This window comes from Polyodon spathula, chromosome 2 (assembly GCF_017654505.1).
Source record: "Polyodon spathula isolate WHYD16114869_AA chromosome 2, ASM1765450v1, whole genome shotgun sequence".
NCBI classification, from domain to species: domain Eukaryota; kingdom Metazoa; phylum Chordata; class Actinopteri; order Acipenseriformes; family Polyodontidae; genus Polyodon; species Polyodon spathula.
In genome coordinates, this window is record NC_054535.1 from 17805557 (window position 1) to 17825788 (window position 20232).

At 35.9% G+C, this 20232-nt stretch overlaps 1 protein-coding gene across 1 annotated transcript; it reads right to left on the reverse strand.

Moving 5' to 3' along the window:
* Positions 1-286: 286 nt before the first annotated feature.
* tacc3 (transforming, acidic coiled-coil containing protein 3) lies at positions 287-19632 on the reverse strand. The gene is made up of 17 exons (XM_041277922.1): positions 19489-19632; positions 17185-17362; positions 14944-15089; positions 13815-13870; positions 7679-8897; positions 7413-7461; positions 5328-5532; positions 4909-4967; positions 4692-4819; positions 4384-4483; positions 3996-4151; positions 3684-3760; positions 3550-3593; positions 3284-3444; positions 1656-1762; positions 836-956; positions 287-480 (listed from the first exon to the last, which is right to left on the reverse strand). The coding sequence occupies exons 2-17, from the start codon at positions 17359-17361 to the stop codon at positions 403-405; spliced, it is 2883 nt and encodes a 960-aa protein (XP_041133856.1). The 5' UTR covers position 17362; positions 19489-19632; the 3' UTR covers positions 287-402.
* Between the last annotated feature and the right edge of the window lie 600 nt (positions 19633-20232).

A 20232-nucleotide genomic window follows, 5' to 3' on the forward strand; every position in this document is an offset into this window, starting at 1 on the left:
AATCCTTTTGTCAATGTATGAAACTCGTTTTTGCATCTTATTTTTATTTTATGCATGTTACGTAATAATTTGTTGTTTTATTCTAAAGCTTTATTCTAAATCTAATTTACATCTTTAAAATAGAACAATTAGAAACTATAGAAAACACCAACAATTTATTGGGGGGGAATTCACCAATTTTTCATGCATGTTCTAAAAATTTCAAACATGTTAAAACGCTTTTCACCTGGATGGCTTTAACTACACTTGCAGGTTTATCCAGGTTAATAAGATTCACACAGGATGGTCATTTTGCAATGGAGCTTTATTTTTAATTAGCAGTGCTTTTATCTACATATAACAATGAAAAAGACAAACAAGAAAGATAAAGTACGAGGAGATCAGAAAGATAACATTTACAGGTCATTGGCGAGCGCCACCTTTTTGCACGTTCATTATGAGTTCATCGCAGAGTTTTGTTAATTCTTCATTTTCTTTTGCCTGTTAAAAGAAAGAAAAATAAATGAGTCCACTAAGACACTGAAAGGTTATATTTTATATAACTAAAGTATGTAGCTAAGGATGAATTTTAGGAAACTTTACAGGCAACACTTTAGTATGCATTATAGGCATAAAACATCAGTACAAAAAGTCATAGGAATTGTTACACACAGTAATCAATCAATCTTAAGAATGGTACTTAAAACAGCCACTTTAATACTTCTTAACCAGCAATTGGTAATAAAGCCCCCTGTCCACCAATGATTGACAACTGATTCTTTTACAACATTGTTTTTTATTCCTATACTATTGTATTATATACTGCCACCTGGACTGTAGTACACATTCTACTCACCTTTTGTTCAAGACTCCGCTCCAGCGACTGGATTTTCATCTGCTCCCGGCGTAAAGTTGCCTGCAGTGCTGCAGTTTCTGCCTTGGATTTTGTTCTAACCTGGGCAATTTCCTCATTGGCACTAAACAGAACAGAACTTTCACTGAAAACACTGCATTCATAAAGCGACTTCATTGGTATCCTGCTTTCCTTGTCTACAGTCTTAAACTGCAAACTGTGGCAGAGTGCCTCGCCCCTGTGTGGATTTTGTGTGGTGTGTTAATGTTGGTGTATAGGTATTGGTGCACGGGATATAAATGTGTCTGTGTAACACAAGCGATTTAAAATCTATAATTGGATTTAGACATTAGGATGGCACAATCACTTCACGTGCAGATTAAAAGGGGTATTACGTGTACACAGGATTGCACCAATTAGTAATTGAATCCCAGAACAGTATATAGATGCACGTTTTACTCACTCAGGGTTGTGTGTTCAGTGAGTGGAGAACAGGTGTGAAGGGGAGAATTAAAATGATACATAAAATAAATACAATTGCTATTTAGCGCTGGAAGGACCAGCACGATACTTGTTTCTTCTGAAACTTATTTTCTTATTTTGGCCTTAAGTGCCATGTTCTGTTTTGTTCAGCCTTTTATTTTCTGTGTGTTAATAAAACACTGAGCGCCGCAGCGTCTCAGTATCGCTCGCAATTGCTGCAAGTTTTGGTTTCATTTCCTGACCTGACATCACTCCTAGAGCCAGCCTGTTCAAACAAATGCCATAAAGTTATGTATTTAAAAAAAAAAAAAAAACCCACAAACACCCGTGCAGTACTTACAGGCCTATTTTCTCCTCAGCATGAGCCTTCAGCGTCTGGTACCTCTGTTCCTCTTTCTTAATTCTAGCCAGGTAGTCTTGAGCACATCTCTTTAAAGTTTCTTCATTCTAAAAATCAAACACCACAAGTGGTTGCATTATACCTTCTTACTACTTAATTTGCATAGTCAATAAAAACTTTTTTACAGCACGTTTGGTCATGCACAGTACCACAAAACAGTCAAGTTAACAAATATTGTACAAGTATTGTCAGTACAATAAAGTAGTAACCATTGCTGAAGTCTAAACGTTGCATTGTCTATTCAACATTTTATTAAATCTCCATCCGGGTTTTGGGCAAGGAGAGTAAAAAGGACAGGACAACCAATCCCATGATCCACTGGTTGTATCACTACAGGTACCATTATTGGAGCCCACTCAGAGGTGGAGGGTAATACAAAGCATTGGGCAGACAGCAGAAGCAACTGACTTCTACAATTTCTAATTTGTAAGAATTTAAGAACCAATCCATGATTACATGACAATTGAAACTGATTTTGTAATTGTCATGTATGTGTTTAACATCTATATATCTAATAAATTTACCTCAAGTTCAGTTTGAACGTACTATAAATCAGTTGTCTGATTCCTAGACAGATTTATGAATAATTTGAACTTACATTTTTATGCAATGTGTATTTTTCTTTTTTCTATCTGTAATTGTATATATTTCTGGGATTCTTGTTTATACTTTGATGCCTAGATGAAGGTGTGAATGCACTAAAACATCTGTTTTTGGCTTTCTTTAAAACATGTAAAAAAATGCTAACTGAACTTTCATCCACATGGAGTTGCCAATGTTTCTGTACGTGTTCTGTACCACCTGTTATGTTCGTTCTTTTGAAATGTTTAAAAAAGCTTATATAACAACAACATTTAAAATAAACACTGGTTGTCACGTGTTTGTTCATGCTCACCCAGAGAGTCAATATTTCTATTCTGATTTCATAATGAGCATGTGGGGAGCAATAAACAAATAGTTTTTTTTTTTTTTTTTTTTAAAACCACTTGTCTGCATATTTCATTCAATCAATTATTTTTTGAAAATGTTTAAAATCAAACAAAACTGGGAGGTGCGATTTGAACACATTCACTTAACCAATATACAGTATTAACCCAGTAAACACACTGTTTGGCAGTAGCAATTGTATGCATTACAAAATTACCACCAAAAAAATAAAAAATATTATATGACATCTATCCATTGACTATCAGGAGTCACAGTAAGCTAACTCCAGCTTTTCTTCAAACTTGGCTGCACTAGTAGCCATTGCAAAACACATTACCAGCCGGTCTATTCCCACATACAATCTGAACAGCAGCCTTTGTGGGCTCCAGGCACTAGCCCCTGTCTTTGCTCCACCCATCTAGTGCATCATTGTCTTATCCTTGGTTTTGGGGCTCCCTATCAAAGAACAGAGGCAGTTTCCCAATGGGAAACACTACTCAATCTGCTTTCTACTCCTAACTTGTTGAGGTGCTTAAAATGTGATAGAAGTCAGTCATGTTGTAAAAAGGATAATAGAACATGGGGTCTGCAATAGTTTCCTACATGTTATGTATTAAATAAGAATCAAGTTAATTTCTTACCTTTCTATAACCTTCTATTGCTTCTTTCTGTTTATCAAACCTTTTAAAGAGGTCTGAAAAAGAGGTCTCCATTGAACTCAAGTCAAGAAGGACCTGCTGCTTCTCCTCACTGACTTTCTGGATTTCAGCTTTAGCTGCCTCTTTCTGTTTCTGGCCATCATCTGAAACAGAATTTAACCATCACATGTTGACCATTACAAAGCCTGCCACCCAAGGAGTTTAACAATGTATAAAACATTACCGTGCCCAAACTGTTATATACATACCTACAATTTGGGCTATTGTTGTTTCAAACTCTGCCACAATTGTCCTAAGGGAGAAAAAAAAAAAAAAGTTAGATAAGAAAAACATAATATCATGCATACAGTTACATAAAAGCAGTAGTTTCCAAAATACCTACTCCATTATAGTGTAATCCGTCCGCAGTTTGTTATATTTGTCCTGCCACTCATCAATTACTTTCTCTTTTTCTTGAACCTAAACAGAACATTACATATTAATTTGGGAGTGCATATGCCATTGCTGTATTATCTATACAATACACAGGGCAAAACTATTGGAAAAGGAACTGCCAATTGCAATACTGTTTTGTTTATTTCTTCATTTTAATGTTATTTCAATATAACTTCACAAGATGTACTTATGGACAGTATTCCATTACCCTAATGATCATGTTGTACAGAAACTATTGTATTGAACATTTAATTTGTACCTGTCGTCTGACTTCCTCAATGGCAGCATCCATGTCTTTTTGACTGTATTTTAAGACTTCAACGATTGCATCTTCTGCACTACTAGTGGGGAGGGGAAAGTCAGGGACTAGAGAATGTAAGCCACTAGGCACACCAGGCACCAGAGGAGCAGTCATCTAAAAAACAAAAATGTTGAAAGATTTAAAATTAAAGATTTCTATCCAAGTAAAACGTAATCCATTTGATTTGAATACCGTTAAGGTCTTCAATACTGCATCAGCAAACAGTATTTTCTATCAAATTAACATAATAACCCTAAAATGAATAAGGGCACTCATTACCACTACTTTTATTTAAATGTATACTTCCAGAGAAACGTACATTTCTCCCTTCAAACTTAATACTTACCGCCACTGGGGACGTTTCAAGAATATTCAATTCCTTAGGCTTTTCTTCACTTTGCACTTTGTTTTCAACTCCAGGTGACAAGTCCCATACTTCACCAAACCTAAAATCCAATACAGACAGCATCAGTATTTATTATTAAGTGTTCAACTACTAAAGAAAGCCATAAACAATGAATTGGTACAAAAAAAAAAACCCATCACCATCTGTAAGTTTCTGGACTATTTACATCTACACAAACAAATGACAAAGCATAATGCTGAATGTGATCACAAGCAGTCCATCTGAACCACACTACTTGTTACATGTACCTTGAAAGGACTGAACAAGGGAGTGGTATGCCATTGCACATTGCGGGCAGAGATTTCTTTGGGCTCTCTTTCAGCAATGGGTCAAACTTCAAGTACAGGGACTGCTTTCTTAGCGCAGATTCCTTGAACTGAAAAAAGAAAAATAAATCTACATGTTCAAGTGGCCACAAAATATAGAGTTGCAGTGGTACTGGGTTACAATTGGAGGCAAACTTACCGTGGACGTTCCAAACTGTTCCAGGTAGTCAACTGGCTCATTAAAACCGGAAGCTACAACTGAAGCAAACAGAGCAATTAACTTGCTGTACAAGGCTCTCGTTTAGTCTTGCAAAACCTTGAATGACAGCTATGCTTCATGCATCAGGCCTACCCAACGATGTGAAGGGTGGTATCTATATGTCACTTCAATTTTTGCATATATATCTGGAAAGTTTCAGATTGTATTGAAACTTGTCAATTCTTATTTTATAATACTCTCTATATAGCCTGGTCAACTTTATCATACTGATGGCTTTAACTTTGAATTTACAGCTGTGATAGTAGAGGCATGTTACTGAATGCAATACATATTATGCCAAACATGTTAGATAATTAACAAAAGTTCATAAAAAAAAAAAAAAAAAAAAAGTGGCATACATTCTGATCCTGGCCTGAATGACTCATCTGTTGTAATGTCATGGTTAGATACAGTGAAGTTCATAAATGATTCTGCTGCACTTCTTTGCATGATCCACTCTGGCTGAGTCACTGGCATTTCCATGGTCAGATTCCCATTGCCTAACGCCAGATTGACCTCTTTAATGACAGGAGGATTATTGCTTGGTGGTCCTGGCACCACGTCCTTTAAAAAAAAACAATTGACATGGCTTTAATAAAATAAATATTATATTTTACATTTTTTAATATATATTAAAAAAAAAAGAGCCAGCTGCCCAACGTTTGGATATGTTGTACATATCTTTCTCATGGGAGCCTGTGTTTGAATCAAAACATTGGAGGTATTTATAGGTGTTTGCCGGCATGACAACTACTTGTTATTGTTTATATTTAAATCCATGATTTATTCTTACATGATGTAATGGTGTTCTATATGTGAAATTAATTAGTTCATTCTTTTCTGTTGAGTCCTGCTGGCATAATTGTGTTCAGTCTATTTATCCATTTACTTTCTTTTATTCTTCTATATGTCACATTGTCTAATTTTAGCTGTTCTAATACTACAAACTTTACATCATTTGTGTCATGTCCTTGACGGGTGAAGTGCTGTACTATTGGTTCATTCATTTTCTATTTCTAATTAATGAAAGTTGGTCCTGAATTCTTTTATATAAAGTTGTTCCAGTCTCCAACATATTTTATTTTGTCACATTTTTCACAGGCTATTCCATAAACATTGCTATTTTTACAGTAGATATTAGTTTTTAGTGGATGTGCTGTTCTTATGTTTAATTATATTTTTACTTTTGTCCATGTATTTACAAACTTTACATGTACTAGTGCAAGTATTTGTAGAAACTATTCTGTCAATTATTCTTTTATGTTTACTGTGAACTAGAATATCACCTAAATTAGCTTCTCTTTTGAATGCTACAACTGGGGCCTTAAATAGTTTTTTTAATTTTGCTGAATTATGTAGAATCCGCAAGTGTTTCCAAACTATCTTAGAAATATTGGGCAAAAGTTTAGAGTACGTCATTACTAATGGGACTCGACCTATTTATCTCTTTTTATAATCTAGTAGATAATCTATTTTTAGTTTATCCACTTTTCTTTACTGTCTCTAATTTTTTGTATCCTCTTTTTTAAGATTAGTTTTTAATACGTCTTTGTTTTACAGTCATTTTCTTTAGAGCATATTCTTCGTATTCTTATTCCTAGCCCCTTTGGGATTGCCCTGCAGAGGACATGTGTAAATACTGGTGCATGTCAGTAGGTTTATAGAAGAGGTCAATCTCAACTGAACCTTCAAGTTTTACTGTGGTATCTAAAAATTCTATTTCTTTTCTTGTCCATTGAACGTCCACCTTAATATTACTGTGCATTTAATTTGCCATTTTATGAAACTGGAAAATAGATTCTTCTCCATGTGTCCAAACCCCAAAAATATCATCTACAAACCAAATGTATTCTAACGGTTCTCTTTCTGATTTTCTAAATAATTGTTCTTCCCATTTCCCCATGTATGTACTGGCAAAATGCATTCCTAATTTAGATCCTATTGCTGTACCATCGTTTTGTTTGTAATTTATCAACAAATGTAAAATAACTTTTCTAAAACTACATTGATCATGTTCAGCACCTCTGCTGTTGGTATTGATTTATCTAGTCTATTATCTAGTGCTTTTTGACAAGCTTCTAAAGTTTCTTTACGAGGGACACTTGGATACAAGGATTTTACGTCCATACAAAATAAAATTGTATTCTCTGGAAGGTTGTGCTTTAGTGATTATATATATTACTAAAGAAATCAAATAGGAATCATTGCAGAAGGAACAGCTACAGTTCTACAGCCCAACTTATTAAAACCATCATAAAACAGCATTTAGGCCTACTTATGTTGAAGATAGCTGGATGTGAAAGCAATGCACACAATCATTAAATTTTAAAGCTTAAATCGTCCAACTCAAACAATCAAAGCCTGTACTTTGGTCGATACATTTATTAAAGTAAATTAAAAAACAAACAAATAATAATAAAAAAATAATAATAAAAAAGCTTTACCTCTGCAGCTGGTGGTCTTTCCCCATTCAAGGTAGGTACTTTGGCTGACCTGTAAAAAGTGGACAATGTTGAAATAAAATGTAGGGTCTTTTGCTAACCAGTTCACTCACATCATTTGCAACCAGATTTGACCATGCACAGAATTTTAGCTGGTCCACCAGAAGCAGTACTGCTGAACCAATTCTATGAAAACTTTTGATCAGACATATTTAACAATATGGACAAATACCCTCAAACCCACATACGACTTCACTATCAAGACTTACATTGGCACTGCAGAAGATTCATCTTTAACTGGTTTTTCACCAAGTTCAAGCTTCGGGAGCTCTGAAACTTTGTGAGATGCAACCTCTGCCTTTTCTTCAGCTGGGGCACCTGAAGTGGCTTTAGCATCTAGTTTTGGAGAACTGTTTATTTTTGTACCAGTCCCAAATGGGTTAAAATTGGGGTCATTAAACTTGTCAAAGTCAAAATTATAAGATGCCTTTGGATGGGGAACGTCATCATCAGCTGGTTTATCACTAACTTCTTGCGATTTGGGAGGTTCTGCTATTTCAGTGGGTGCCACCGGTTTCTTGGCAGACAGCTTGGAACCAGGTGGCCTCTTGCCAAAGCTTTTGGGAGGTTTCTTCTTGGGCTTGCTGTCATCATCAAAATTAAATTCCAGTTTCATAGGCTGATCTTTCACTGGTGGAGAATTTTCTGCAGGTTTGTTGGTTTCTTTCACAGGTGCAGAGGTTTCACTAATGGGCCTCCTGGCCTCTAGATGAACAGGTTCATCTTCATTTGGTGGGCATTCACCTATGGAAGGCTTACTGCATTCCAGTTTTTCAGGGACATCTTTCGCTAGTGAAGACCTTTCAATGGGCGTCTTGGAACCACCAACAACGGGTGAGTTCTGGAGTGCTGAACCACTGCACTTGAAAGGATTAATGGAATCAACATCAACATCAAGGTTGCAAGATCCTAGGGCCGGTGGTGGGGAATTGTTCACATTTGAAGATGATGTAAAAGGGTTAATCATATCCAGATTGTCCAAATCCAGATTGTAATTTCCCTTGGGAACTATCACCTCTGCATCTTCTCCAGATACATCATGAGACAAACCAGTGCCTGAAGTATCTTTGACAGAAACAGGGCTGCCAGTGTTGTCTGCAGTTTCTACCAATTGCTGCAATTCTATTTCAGGAACTGAATTATCCAGCCTTGGGGTAACAGGGAGTGTATCTTCCAACGATTCACTCTGAGTTATATTCTCTGGCAAGGGCTTCTCTGGGTTTGTCGTCACATTTACAGAAGACTTATTTTGTTCTTGGCTCTTTGACACTTTAACTGGTGAATTTCCTATGTTAGGAAGGGAATTCCCCTGCTGACTACCACTCTTAAAGGGGTTGATGGAATCAAGGTGGTCAAAATCAATTGTGTACGCTCCTTTGCTTTGTACAGGTAGTTCATCATCTGGGTAAGGCACCTCCTCATTTGCATCTAAAAAGAAATAAAGAATTAGTCACATGTTCATATGTCCCACTCACAATGCAAAACAAAATGTACCAAAATAGGCTAAAGTAGAATAAGTGTGCATCCAGTACACAAATTGTACGTTTCTAAATGAAGCGACAACAGTACTGAAGCTGAAGTTGCCTGCCCAAAGGGTAGACGTTAGTTATGCAGTGATAGGCAATTCACACTCAAACTCTAGACCGGGGGTTCCCAAAGTTTGTGATGGAGGGCCAATTTCCAGAGGTTGCATGGAATGGGGGGGGGGCCCCCCAACACAAGAAAATGTACCACTCAAGAAACCGAAATGTCCCAAATCATACCCTTTTTACTTACTATACATTTTTGTATTTAAACGAGTAATGTATATTACTACCAATGCAACACCAGCAGCTTTGAAATGTATTTGTATTTAATCCTGTGTCTTGGTGCCACAACAGGCTTAGGTTTGATCACCAACATCATGCTGTCACATCTTACATTGTCCTGGTCACAACAATTAAAGATAAACTCTTGTGGGTTATTCTTCAGTAGTGAGGCAGAATGCATCTTGACTTGTAGAACTAACCACTTCACTAAGAGCTGAATGTATGTACAGTGAACTCTGCTTAACTTGGTCCGAGATGTGCAAATTCAAATTAAACAAATTATGTAAATTGCCCAATGGTGTGGACATTTGGAGCTATTTCCTTAGTAAATGTGCAGAAATAAAACAGACGTTACTGTATTTTACCTTGATGTTTATTTTTTCTTCCTGAAATCAACTACATAAACACACATTTCTATTTAAAGTGCAGCATTCATGTATTCATAAATTATCTGCCATTACATTGGCACTGTAGCCTAACTATAGTCTTACTCAAACACTCTACAAAAAAGAAATGTAACAGTAACAATTGTAAACTGTAGCCGGTACTGTTACTAGAGTAGTACTTTCCCTAACAAAAGATCCAAGCTGAACACCAAAACTACAATACTATACAAAGAGCATTTTCCCGATGTTGAAGCTGAACAGTTTTGCTCTTAAAATAATAAAATCTATAACAGAAAAAGTGCCTGTGTATCCTGAACCGAAACGTTTCTTGCAGTCGCAGTGTTAACATTGCAGAAGTCAGCTAGCTACTTCAGCTGCATAAAGTAATCCAACTTTACTTATATGGTATCTTCACGTCTTGACATCAGTCTTTGCGCATCTTCATCCATGGAAAGCGATAGGAGACGAAAAAATAATAATTTAAATAGAAGCGCCTTTTCTTAGTTCCATTACGGTAAATCTGCTGTGCACTATACGCGCCATTATATTTTTTTAAAGGGACAGTGCACATACAATGAGCATAACAACTTAATAAAATTGGCTTGAGAGGGTCCAGATTTGATCCAAAATATGTACAAAATGTATGTTAGGGAATTTATTAACTTTGATTGCTGTGTATTAACTTCCCCCAAATTACACGTGCAATTTTTTACAAAAACTTTCAGAAAATGTAAAAAATAAAAGTAAAAACGGTCAGGAGGGGGGCCACACTTTGGGAACCCCTGCTCTAGACCAATGATAAGGAACTCCAATTCTGAAGTGTCGATCCAGTACAGGTTAAATAGTAGGGGTGCGCAATAATACCGATATACCAGTATATTATTCAGGCATTACAATAATCAGTATTTTTGGTTACACTGATTCAGGGAAACATTTACTGAAAAATTTCCCGCGAGAACACGTAATGCAAGCTACGCTAATACAAAAGAAAATATGGCAGAAGTAAACTGATTGAGCGGCTTACATTCTGCAAGCAAAGTCACATGTGTGGAATCATTTTCTAATAAAAACATCTAAAAAGGTATAGATGCTGCATAGCATAAAACACTGCAGTATGTTCTTTATGCAAGGCTAAAGTAAAACATACTGGCGGTACCAACAAAATTACATATACAAGTGTAGTCTTACAACATTAAGTACCAGTGTCACGGGAAATAAGTTAGGTCGTAAAATAAGTTACTTTTGCATTTTTGAGCCTTTCTGAGCACGCGCAAATTTTAGAATTTACAAAGGCAATGTTGTCGTCGTCTCCATTTTCTGTCGATAAACTAATTCAGAAAATTGTTTCACTTTTAAAAATGTTGTCGGGATCTTAATTAAAGCTACGTTATATGTGGTTAAGGTCAAAAACACATTGTTATAATATTGATAACACTTTTTACTGTCATGTTGTATTTTATTTAATAGCGGATAACTTTAAACTACAAAGACGTGGTCGTGCGATTTATTTTTGTGTAATTATATTTGTGTTAAATCGTTAACACATTTTAAAAATGACAATATCTATCATTTAACATTCCCAGTTTAAACCATGATCAGAGTTGTCATTAAGTTTGTAATTGCCGGATATTTACATTATGTTTTCATTGTCCCAAATATTACAGAAAGAAATAAAAATGTTCTGTATATTTGTTACGACATATCAGAACAATTAAGCATTAAGATTTAATTCTGTGCAATTAAATAACAGCTGTCAAGTCAAACCCCTTCCCTCTAATGTATACTGCCCAGGCCCACCCCCACCCCAAAAAAGGCGCAAAATCTAAAACAATTTTTTATAAAATAGCAAAAACAAAACCAGACCACATCACAAGCATTGATCTGCAAGTACTGCACTCTAATTTATCATTCATAGTACAGGCGTGCGTATATACACGTCCATATATATGAAGTCTGCGTGTGTTTTTGTATGTATAAGAAGCCAATCTTACATTAAAACTGGTTTAGACAATTCCCACACGTTACTTGATTAAAATGTCAAAAACAGTAATTCAATAAGTGTTTGTACCCACTTCCCCATAACATTTAAGAAAAATACTAAACTGAGCATATTACCGTGAAAATAACTTGGTTAAACTTGAGCCTACATAGAATAAACGCTTATTTGCTTACCCCACAGTATGATAAGACAACATTTTTTGAAAGGAAATGAAATCACTTCTTGCCAAATGTTTCTCTGCATAAACAAATTATACTGACAAAATAATGTTTTTAAAATATTTATTTGCTAAAAACCACACTGCACATCAATGTATTTTTAAAAACGTACATTTACACTTTGATAAGATGACAATTTTTTTTTTTTTTTTTTTTTAAAACAGAAGTAAATAGTCTGCATGTGGCAGGCTGGTGAGTGGAGAGAGGCCCAGAGACAGTCTGCAGTTCAAAAAAGTAACAATTTTATTATAAATAAACACAAAAAATAAAGTGCACAAGGGCAAAACAGATACTCACACAAATAAAGCAAAAACAAAACTCACAAAAATAAAGTTTCCAGGCTGGGCAATGCCTTCACTGGATTTATCAAAATTCAAAAATCACAAAACAACCAAACACCAACCTGCTTCCTCAGCTTCCTCCTCTCAAATGAGAAGCAGAGGCCTCCTTTTATGTCAGGTGGCTGGGCGCTGATTGATCATTAATTAAACTAATCATCCCCAGCCACCTGAACACAATGAACCCAGGCAGGTAGGGGAATTTAACCCCATCCCTGCCAATTTCTAAAGGGCAGAGCTGTGCTCTGCCACACAGCAATACACTTCGATAAATATGATGCCAAACGTCACATTTAAACAAAAAAGAGCCTGCAATACCTGTTTTCGTTTCTTAAAAAAAAAAGTACAAACGGCATCTGTAAAATCTTGGATATATTTTCACAGAACCTTGCCTTTAACTTTAAACTATGCATGTGTGCAGAAAGGCTCAAAAAGGCAACCGCTAACTTATTTCCTGTGACACCGGCACACCAATTACAATATTGATTTTTATAACACAAAATTATACAAATTCACATTTTATTTGTGCATGAACTTGAGGTAACATTTAATAGGTAATGAATGCATCTCACATGCGACTTTTAGGCTACTCCCCATTGATCAGTGCTGCTAGATTGATGGTTTTCCATCCAAATTTGGCTTTTGAAAGCAGCTAGCGGGCAAATGTTGCCTTTGGTGGTTCGGTTATTTTATTTTTTTTTTTTTTACTTTTAATCATGCATGTTTTTTTTTTCTATTATGGGGTCATCTCCAGCGCAGAACTTCAATCCCCACTATGCCCTGTATAGTGTATCACGTCCACCCAATCCCATACCATCTTTTTCCTGGAGCTCTGCATCCAATAAAATCACAAATGTCAAACGGTCAGTTATTTTTTTTTTTTTTTTATTCGTCACTAATTTAAGAACTGTATCAGTGCAATTTGTTTTTACATGTATTACTAAAGACTATCTGCTGACAGTTGACAATGTAATTTTACACTAGATTCTGAATATCCCCCCCCCCGGACCTTCCGCATTTGATCTAGCTGTTCTGCTACTGCAAGAAAGACGACACTGTAAATAGTGTATAACATTACTTACCACTATTTTTTTTATTATAAAATAATTGTAGCACTTATTTATGCTTTTGTAATATATATTAAATCTTAAAAGCAAGGTCAGTCGTTTATCCCTAACCCTGACCCATTATGTCCAGTCAAAGGATGCACTTTTGAAAAACATGTTTAATATAAAATGAAAATAAACATATTTATAATAGTTTAAAATCAATGTTTTTAGAGAATTTTAAAATGGCGTTCAAACCGGCACTGTGTTCTATTTTTCGAATTGGTAGCACACGCACGTACTTCAGAGGATCATACAAAAATTAATTACTAGGCATTTCAGTTGAGGGTTTAAAAAATGACAAAAAACTAAGTTTATATGTAGATTTATTTTTTGGTAGTCAGGCCCCCCCCATGAGGAGGGGTTTAGTTGACTCAGTTTAATAATTAGGTACTAATTGGTTAACAAATAGTACTATATGGTACTATATGGTTAAAGTGCCACTGCTGTAGTGTCTATTGAATTGACAGGCGAGATTTCGAAACATTACCTGCTTTACATTCACTATCTTGATTCTTCTCCTTGTTTTCAATGTGCACAGAAGTACTGCAAAAAAAGTTAATAATTTTAAATACATTTCTTCAAAAAGACTCAATACATTCAATTTCAAACTCCCACAAGTTGGATTCAGCAAAAATATGGATGCTGCACAACTTAGTATGAATTGCAGCTGAATGAGATTTCTGAACATTCATAAATTAAAACGCTACACAAAAACCCACATCCAGTAAGTCACACCAACTCAAAACATAAAATGTTTTACCTTTTTCCAGTGGACGATAGATACTGTATGAACTGCAGACAGACTGCCCAAGAACATTGTATCACACTTTTGTTTGTTTGTTTTTAAATTAGAAAGCACCGTTAAACTAATTTTAAAACTACTCACTCATTAAACAAACTACACATTACCCATTAAAAACAAAACAAACAGGTTTGTGCAGCATTCAGAACACAGACATTGCCATGTTCAAGCTCTGCACAGAGGGCCAACAACAACCATTGTCCATTTCTCCCTTTGTTTATAAACACTATTCTGAAAGCTGGGCATAGCAGCTTGTCCCAAGAATATATTAAAAATGCTAATTTTAATATAAAGACTACAAAATAAAAAAACAGCATTTGATGTTTCTGCATACTACCAAACCTTATTTTCACAGTAATAGAAAAGTTCCCTGATTGACTCTGACTACCATTTGATCAACATATACCATGCCACTTCAGAAATCCTTAAACAACGAACAAAAAAGCCACAAAACTATGCAGAACTGCCACTTTACAAAAATAAAAAAAGGAAACAAAACATCCAACTGAAATTTTGCTTTTCTGAAGTCATAACCCAAAAAGAAGCGTCAGCCATTTTTCTATTTTTAAACAATTTCTATTCTTAAATCTTAGTCATGTTCTACTATTGGCTTGCATTATTCTTAATTAGTAACTAGACATTCAAAGGTATTCAAAGATTTGATCTTAACATTGTACCAATTTGTTTTATTGCATATAACCAAAAATAAAAAGCTGGGCTAGCAGCAGAAAATCTTAGTGTTGTCTTAAATTGCTCTGGCAATATGCAGTTGGTAAAGCAGCTTTGAGTACCAAAAAACAGTGCATGAACTTACTCAGCAGTCTTAGCTTTGCTTGTTTCCAAAGATAACTTTTCTAAAGCCTTTGTGCAATCATCCAATGTGAAGCTGCTCTCCATCTTGCTAGCTTGAGAGACAATCTTGTGTGTGACAGGATCCCGCACCGGTGTCTGAAAGCATACCTAAAGATAGAAAGGAAAAACATGGTACCCAGTTTGTTTTTTCAAAAACCTCCACCCACAGTTAAGTTTTTGCATTTTTTATTTTTTCACGTTTGAAAAAAAAGAAAAATTAACTAATGTTCAGCCACCTGGACACTTAATTTTGAGAAGATACTTCAGGCACATCACTGGGAAGTTTATCCTGTTTAATTGAAGAGACACATGGAGATATTTCAAGGCGAGTTAAAACACAGGAGCTGGGTCAACATAATGTATTGTAGAAGCAGCCAGATTCTGTGGAACCATAAAAGTATATTTTTTATATAGAAGTGCTGGGACGAACAAAGGATTTTCATGTTCAGATAGTCGCTCAATTTAAATATGTTAGTTTTTTAAAGTAATAAAAGCCATTATATTGCTAGACAACATTTTCAGTAAGTTGGGTACTGTTTAATCAAGGCATTTGAATGACACGCTTGCCTTTTTTCTGTCCCATGAGATTCTGGCTCACTCAAGCAGCACAACACAATTTTGAATCAGACGGCTTTCCATAGAAATCACTATGCGTGCTGGTTTGTTTACTTTTTGCAGTCCAAAACTTTTAAGTAGATTCTCAAGAGCTGCTGTGTTGATTCCAGTGACACTGGAACAATTTTTAAAGTGGGGGTGCTGAAAGCCATTGAACAGAACCGACCCCTGTATATCATGGAAGCCATGCAAAGCCAGGGGGTGCTACCACACCCTCAGTTCCAGCACCCTTGGTTGGTTGATAGATATAGATATAGATATAGATATAGATATATATATAGATATATATAAAATGTTGCACAAATTCTGGTAAGACAGTAAATAAGTGCAAGGTATTTATCATTTGTAGCAAATACAAATATCTGATTTTTTTATCAGAATAGATGTCAAAAAACATTAGTTCACGACCCGAGTAAGGGCATATATTATGTAAAAACGCAGATCAATTAATCCTGTTTTAAATCCCCATTATACACAGCTGTAACAATGACTTATTATTGTTTTGAGATTGAGCTTTTATTAGGGTGCTCCCCTAAAATTAAAAAGATACAGGGTATTGATGCTTGTGACAGAGTAGCTGTCAGGGTGCGTGAAGTGGCTGCTAAATGACAGGCAGGAGATCAAGATGGAGGTTGAAGTTGATACGCCCCGCAGGCGAACAGGATTTATTTACATATTGTAGCGCTGAGCTGCAGGGTTTCCAGGATATAATGAGACAAACAGTTGCGGTTCAGTGCAGCAGGAAACCGCTGTGTGTGTGTATGTATGCATTTAGCTTTTAGTTAACACTGGCTCTTCTCTCACTTGCAAATTCAACCTCCTCTCAATTCTCCCACCACCAGGTCCTGCTTCTCTTTCAAACTTATCTCCACACATGTCCCTCCCCCTTCCTCATTGGTCAAACACTCCCTATCTCTGACTTTGTCAGACCTGCTATCATCCCACTCTGGAAGTCTCTCAGCTCTCAGTCACACCAGCACCAAAACACACAGACAACAGCAACATATCTGAACAAGAACACAATTTACAAACACACATTTACTGAGTACTCCCACTCTCTTCCCCAGTCCATTCCCACATTGTCTTGCAAATCAGCTGCCGTCGCGGTACAATGTCAGCACACTGAACAGCTCATGTGACACTACCAGCAATGGCAGCGCACGGAACACATACAACAGTGTATGAAAACTTTGGTAGGATCTACAATCTCTGAACTAATCTTTTTTGATCAATAATAAACCAATGTTGCTGAAGAGATTGATCATGGTGGATAAACGGTTATGGCAGATGTGCGATGGATTACTCTGTGTGTGTGCGCGTATAATAAAAGAAGTCAGCTACAGTAATGTAGAACTAAACCTAGGATATTCTGAAATACTTTAACTTGATTGGTGGAGGTAGTGTGCAAGGCTGTTAGTTTTATACTGCAATTAAAAACATTAAGATCAAGTGGAGTTGTACTTTTAGATCCTAGCAAACAAGATACAATCATGTTGAATAATACTGCAATCCCTTCACAAAAAAACATTTGACTAAACATTACCAATTTGCATGCATAATGCAATTTTTGCAATAGCAAAACTAATACCTTCACACCCTTGATCAAGCTTTTCTGAGGCACGTTCTCTTTTTGGGACAGTCGCAGGATAGAAGGCCTCCCTGTGGGTTGTTGCGACAGGCAAAGGAAATCACACTTTTCTGAGCTGACACAGTTACTCGAAGGATCAACTCCCAAGTTCTCATCGTTCACTGCAATCAGGCTCATTCTAGAAAGGAAAGTTTGTGAATGCACAATACATTTTTTTTATATAAAGAAACAGATTGATTTGAAAAAACTCACTTTTGAACAACTCGTTAAAATAATAACTAGCTTTTTTCAATAGATGTCTATGGACAGCGAGATGTTTTGTTTCACCAGAACCAGAAGGAGGGGCATTTATGGTTATTAAACACACTGTAGATCCTCTCATAAAAGTATTCAGGCAGCTTATAGTCAGATCATCATTTGCAGGAAATGTGCATGTTTAACAGTTTATTTCTAAAACCAGGTTTTAGAAAACAAAAAAAACTGCATTGAGGAAACATTTTCAAATTAGTGAGATCAGGTGGGCAAGTTGTAAGGTAAATACAGCCATGCACAATTTAATATACATCCCTTATTATAGCAACCTAGGACCATATGAGCCAAGTTCCAGCAGTTATATGAAAATGTGGATGCTTTATAGATCTTGGTCAAAATGGTTTTAAGTCCTAAAAAAAAAATAATAATAAAAAAACCCATCAAAGTGAATAAATGTTAAGGGGTAATTTGCCATGAATCCCAGTTTATTTTAATACTGAGGTTCTCAACCTCTAGGTACCAATCAGATTCTGACTTAATTTCAATTACGGTTAAATAAAATCCTTTGCTCCAATTCATTCTTTAGAAAACTGGCTTTTTTTATTTCCTGGTACCTCGTTGGCTAGTACGCTTGGCATGGGGGGTACATTAACTCAATAGATGACCAGGAAATAAAGTACCAACAAGTGCCTTTTCACCTGGACATATGCTTGAGCGACTTCATTCAAAACCACAAAGCTCCCCCCCTTCAAAACAGTTACCATTTTCTAAGCGCAATAAGACCCTCCAGGGTGGTCGTTATTGGTAAATACCAGACCTTCTAAGGTCTATAAGGATCTCTGCCTGTGGAGTCTGGCTTCATTACACCCTTGGGCGGTACACGATTGCCCAATATCACCCAACCTGATTGGTCTTATTGCTTACCTAGCCTACTGTGCACATTGCCTGTCTTTTTTTTTTACCCAAGTAGCTTTACTCACACCTCACTGTCATATGAAGTGTTCTAAAATACATTTACAGCAGATCTGTAACCATCAAAAAACTAAATTTTCCCTAATAAACCACGAGCAGTATATTAAGTGAAAAAAATAGCAGAGAGAAAACATGGAGGGAAGGAGGAATACAAATCAATAATGGCAAGACGCTAACAAAATGTAAATCACTTTTTGGGCTTATGATCCTTGACGTTTTGTAAACTATGTAAAATTACAAATCTGACAATACAATACAGGTGTCGGGGGAGGGGTTAATTTTTTTTAATTAGCTACGTTCCCATCACATTACTGCCAAACATGTGATCTGCTGATGTCAAAACCCTGTTAATTCACCAATACGAAAAAAAAGGTGTTGGAAACGTCTCTGACTTGTGATTTACCGAACAGAAAATAATTTGCGTATTTATTTTGTGACTACAATACAGCACAACGAAATCCGTGACTTTCAGCCTTAGACAGAGCAATATTAAATAAAATGTTTACCACTGCCAGCAATAGGAGGCCAATATGGCTGTTAACGGTAACAATGGTCAGAGTATTACTGCATAAAACACAGGATGGCAGCGTTTATTTTGAACACTACTACTCCGTGGCGTTATTTGCCTGGTCTGATTGGTATCTCACAGCACATAACATCACGAAACAGACTAATGTCTTAGGAAACCTGACATTAACGATTCAGATTGACCCATCTTGACATTAAGATAAATTCAATGCACTGCCATTAATGTAAAAAATAACAACAAAAAAAAAAAAAAAAAAAAAAAAAAAAAAACTAGTCCTGCCAAAGCCGTAAGGATAAAGTAGGAATCACTGTCACCGCTGACAAAGTTAAAAAATGATTTCAATCTTTTTAAATGGCCCTCTTCCCCAGAATAGCAACTTTGTACGAGGCTAATAAAATTATTAAATGATGAATGACATACTTTAGAAAACAGATGTAAGTTATTACAAACGTTTACATCCATCAACCATATACAACAGCACGTTATGTTAACGGTGTTATAAACGGAATATGTAGTTACAAATCCAACAAATTAATATCGTACCTACTTACCTTAACTTTCTTGTACAATTGTCTCAAATTTTTTAAAAAAAGAAACAGATTCCTTTACGATGAAATATCAACAGTACAGCGTAGCTCTTCTTCAATCCAGCTATGTGTAAACTCGCTTACGGTTTGTATTCATCAAAACTGTCCCGGTCCAGTACATTTTAAATTTAAACTTGGCAATCCCGCCAATCATAAAGCGCGAACAGGATTCACAAGGCAGTCTGTGATACAAATTTGACCAATTACGAAATAGGTGATCCAATACGTAATGTTAACTACGTCATTATGATTGACTCACAAACACACCAATCATGGAATGAATCCGCCGCGGCAGCAGCGCACTGCAACTTGTTTTACAAGAAGTTATCTAGTTACTGTTCCCATTTGGCAGGGCTGGTCTTTTGAAACTGTTGTGTATCGTTGCATCTTATGTTTTAAAAAAAAAAAACACATTAGCTGGAGATATTTCGCAACCTGCAATTTGTTACTTAAATTGTGTTTTGTAAAACCAAAGATCCTTAAAACTAAAATACGTGCAGGACCGTGGTTTTCCAGTCATGAATTCCTTCGCTTCACGAATATTAATACACAGAAACGTGTATATGAGTTTAATATTATTAAACAGTATTTTAATGTAATGACATATAATTGACTCACGCAGACCAAAAAAAGGGTGATACTTGTACATAAATTCAGAAATGGGTATATTCAGTCCAGCGTGTTTATTACACCGTGCTTTTCAAGGTT

What these genes read in the sequence shown, in the direction of transcription:
- tacc3 (XM_041277922.1), bottom strand. Translation starts at nt 17,361, where the DNA reads ATGAGCCTGATTGCAGTGAACGATGAGAACTTGGGAGTTGATCCTTCG. An exon ending in CCTTGTTCAGTCCTTTCAAG is followed by an intron (nt 4,484 to 4,691) that starts GTACATGTAACA and finishes ATTGGATTTTAG; the next exon opens with GTTTGGTGAAGTATGGGACT. An exon ending in TTGAGGAAGTCAGACGACAG is followed by an intron (nt 3,761 to 3,995) that starts GTACAAATTAAA and finishes TGTTCTGTTTAG; the next exon opens with GTTCAAGAAAAAGAGAAAGT.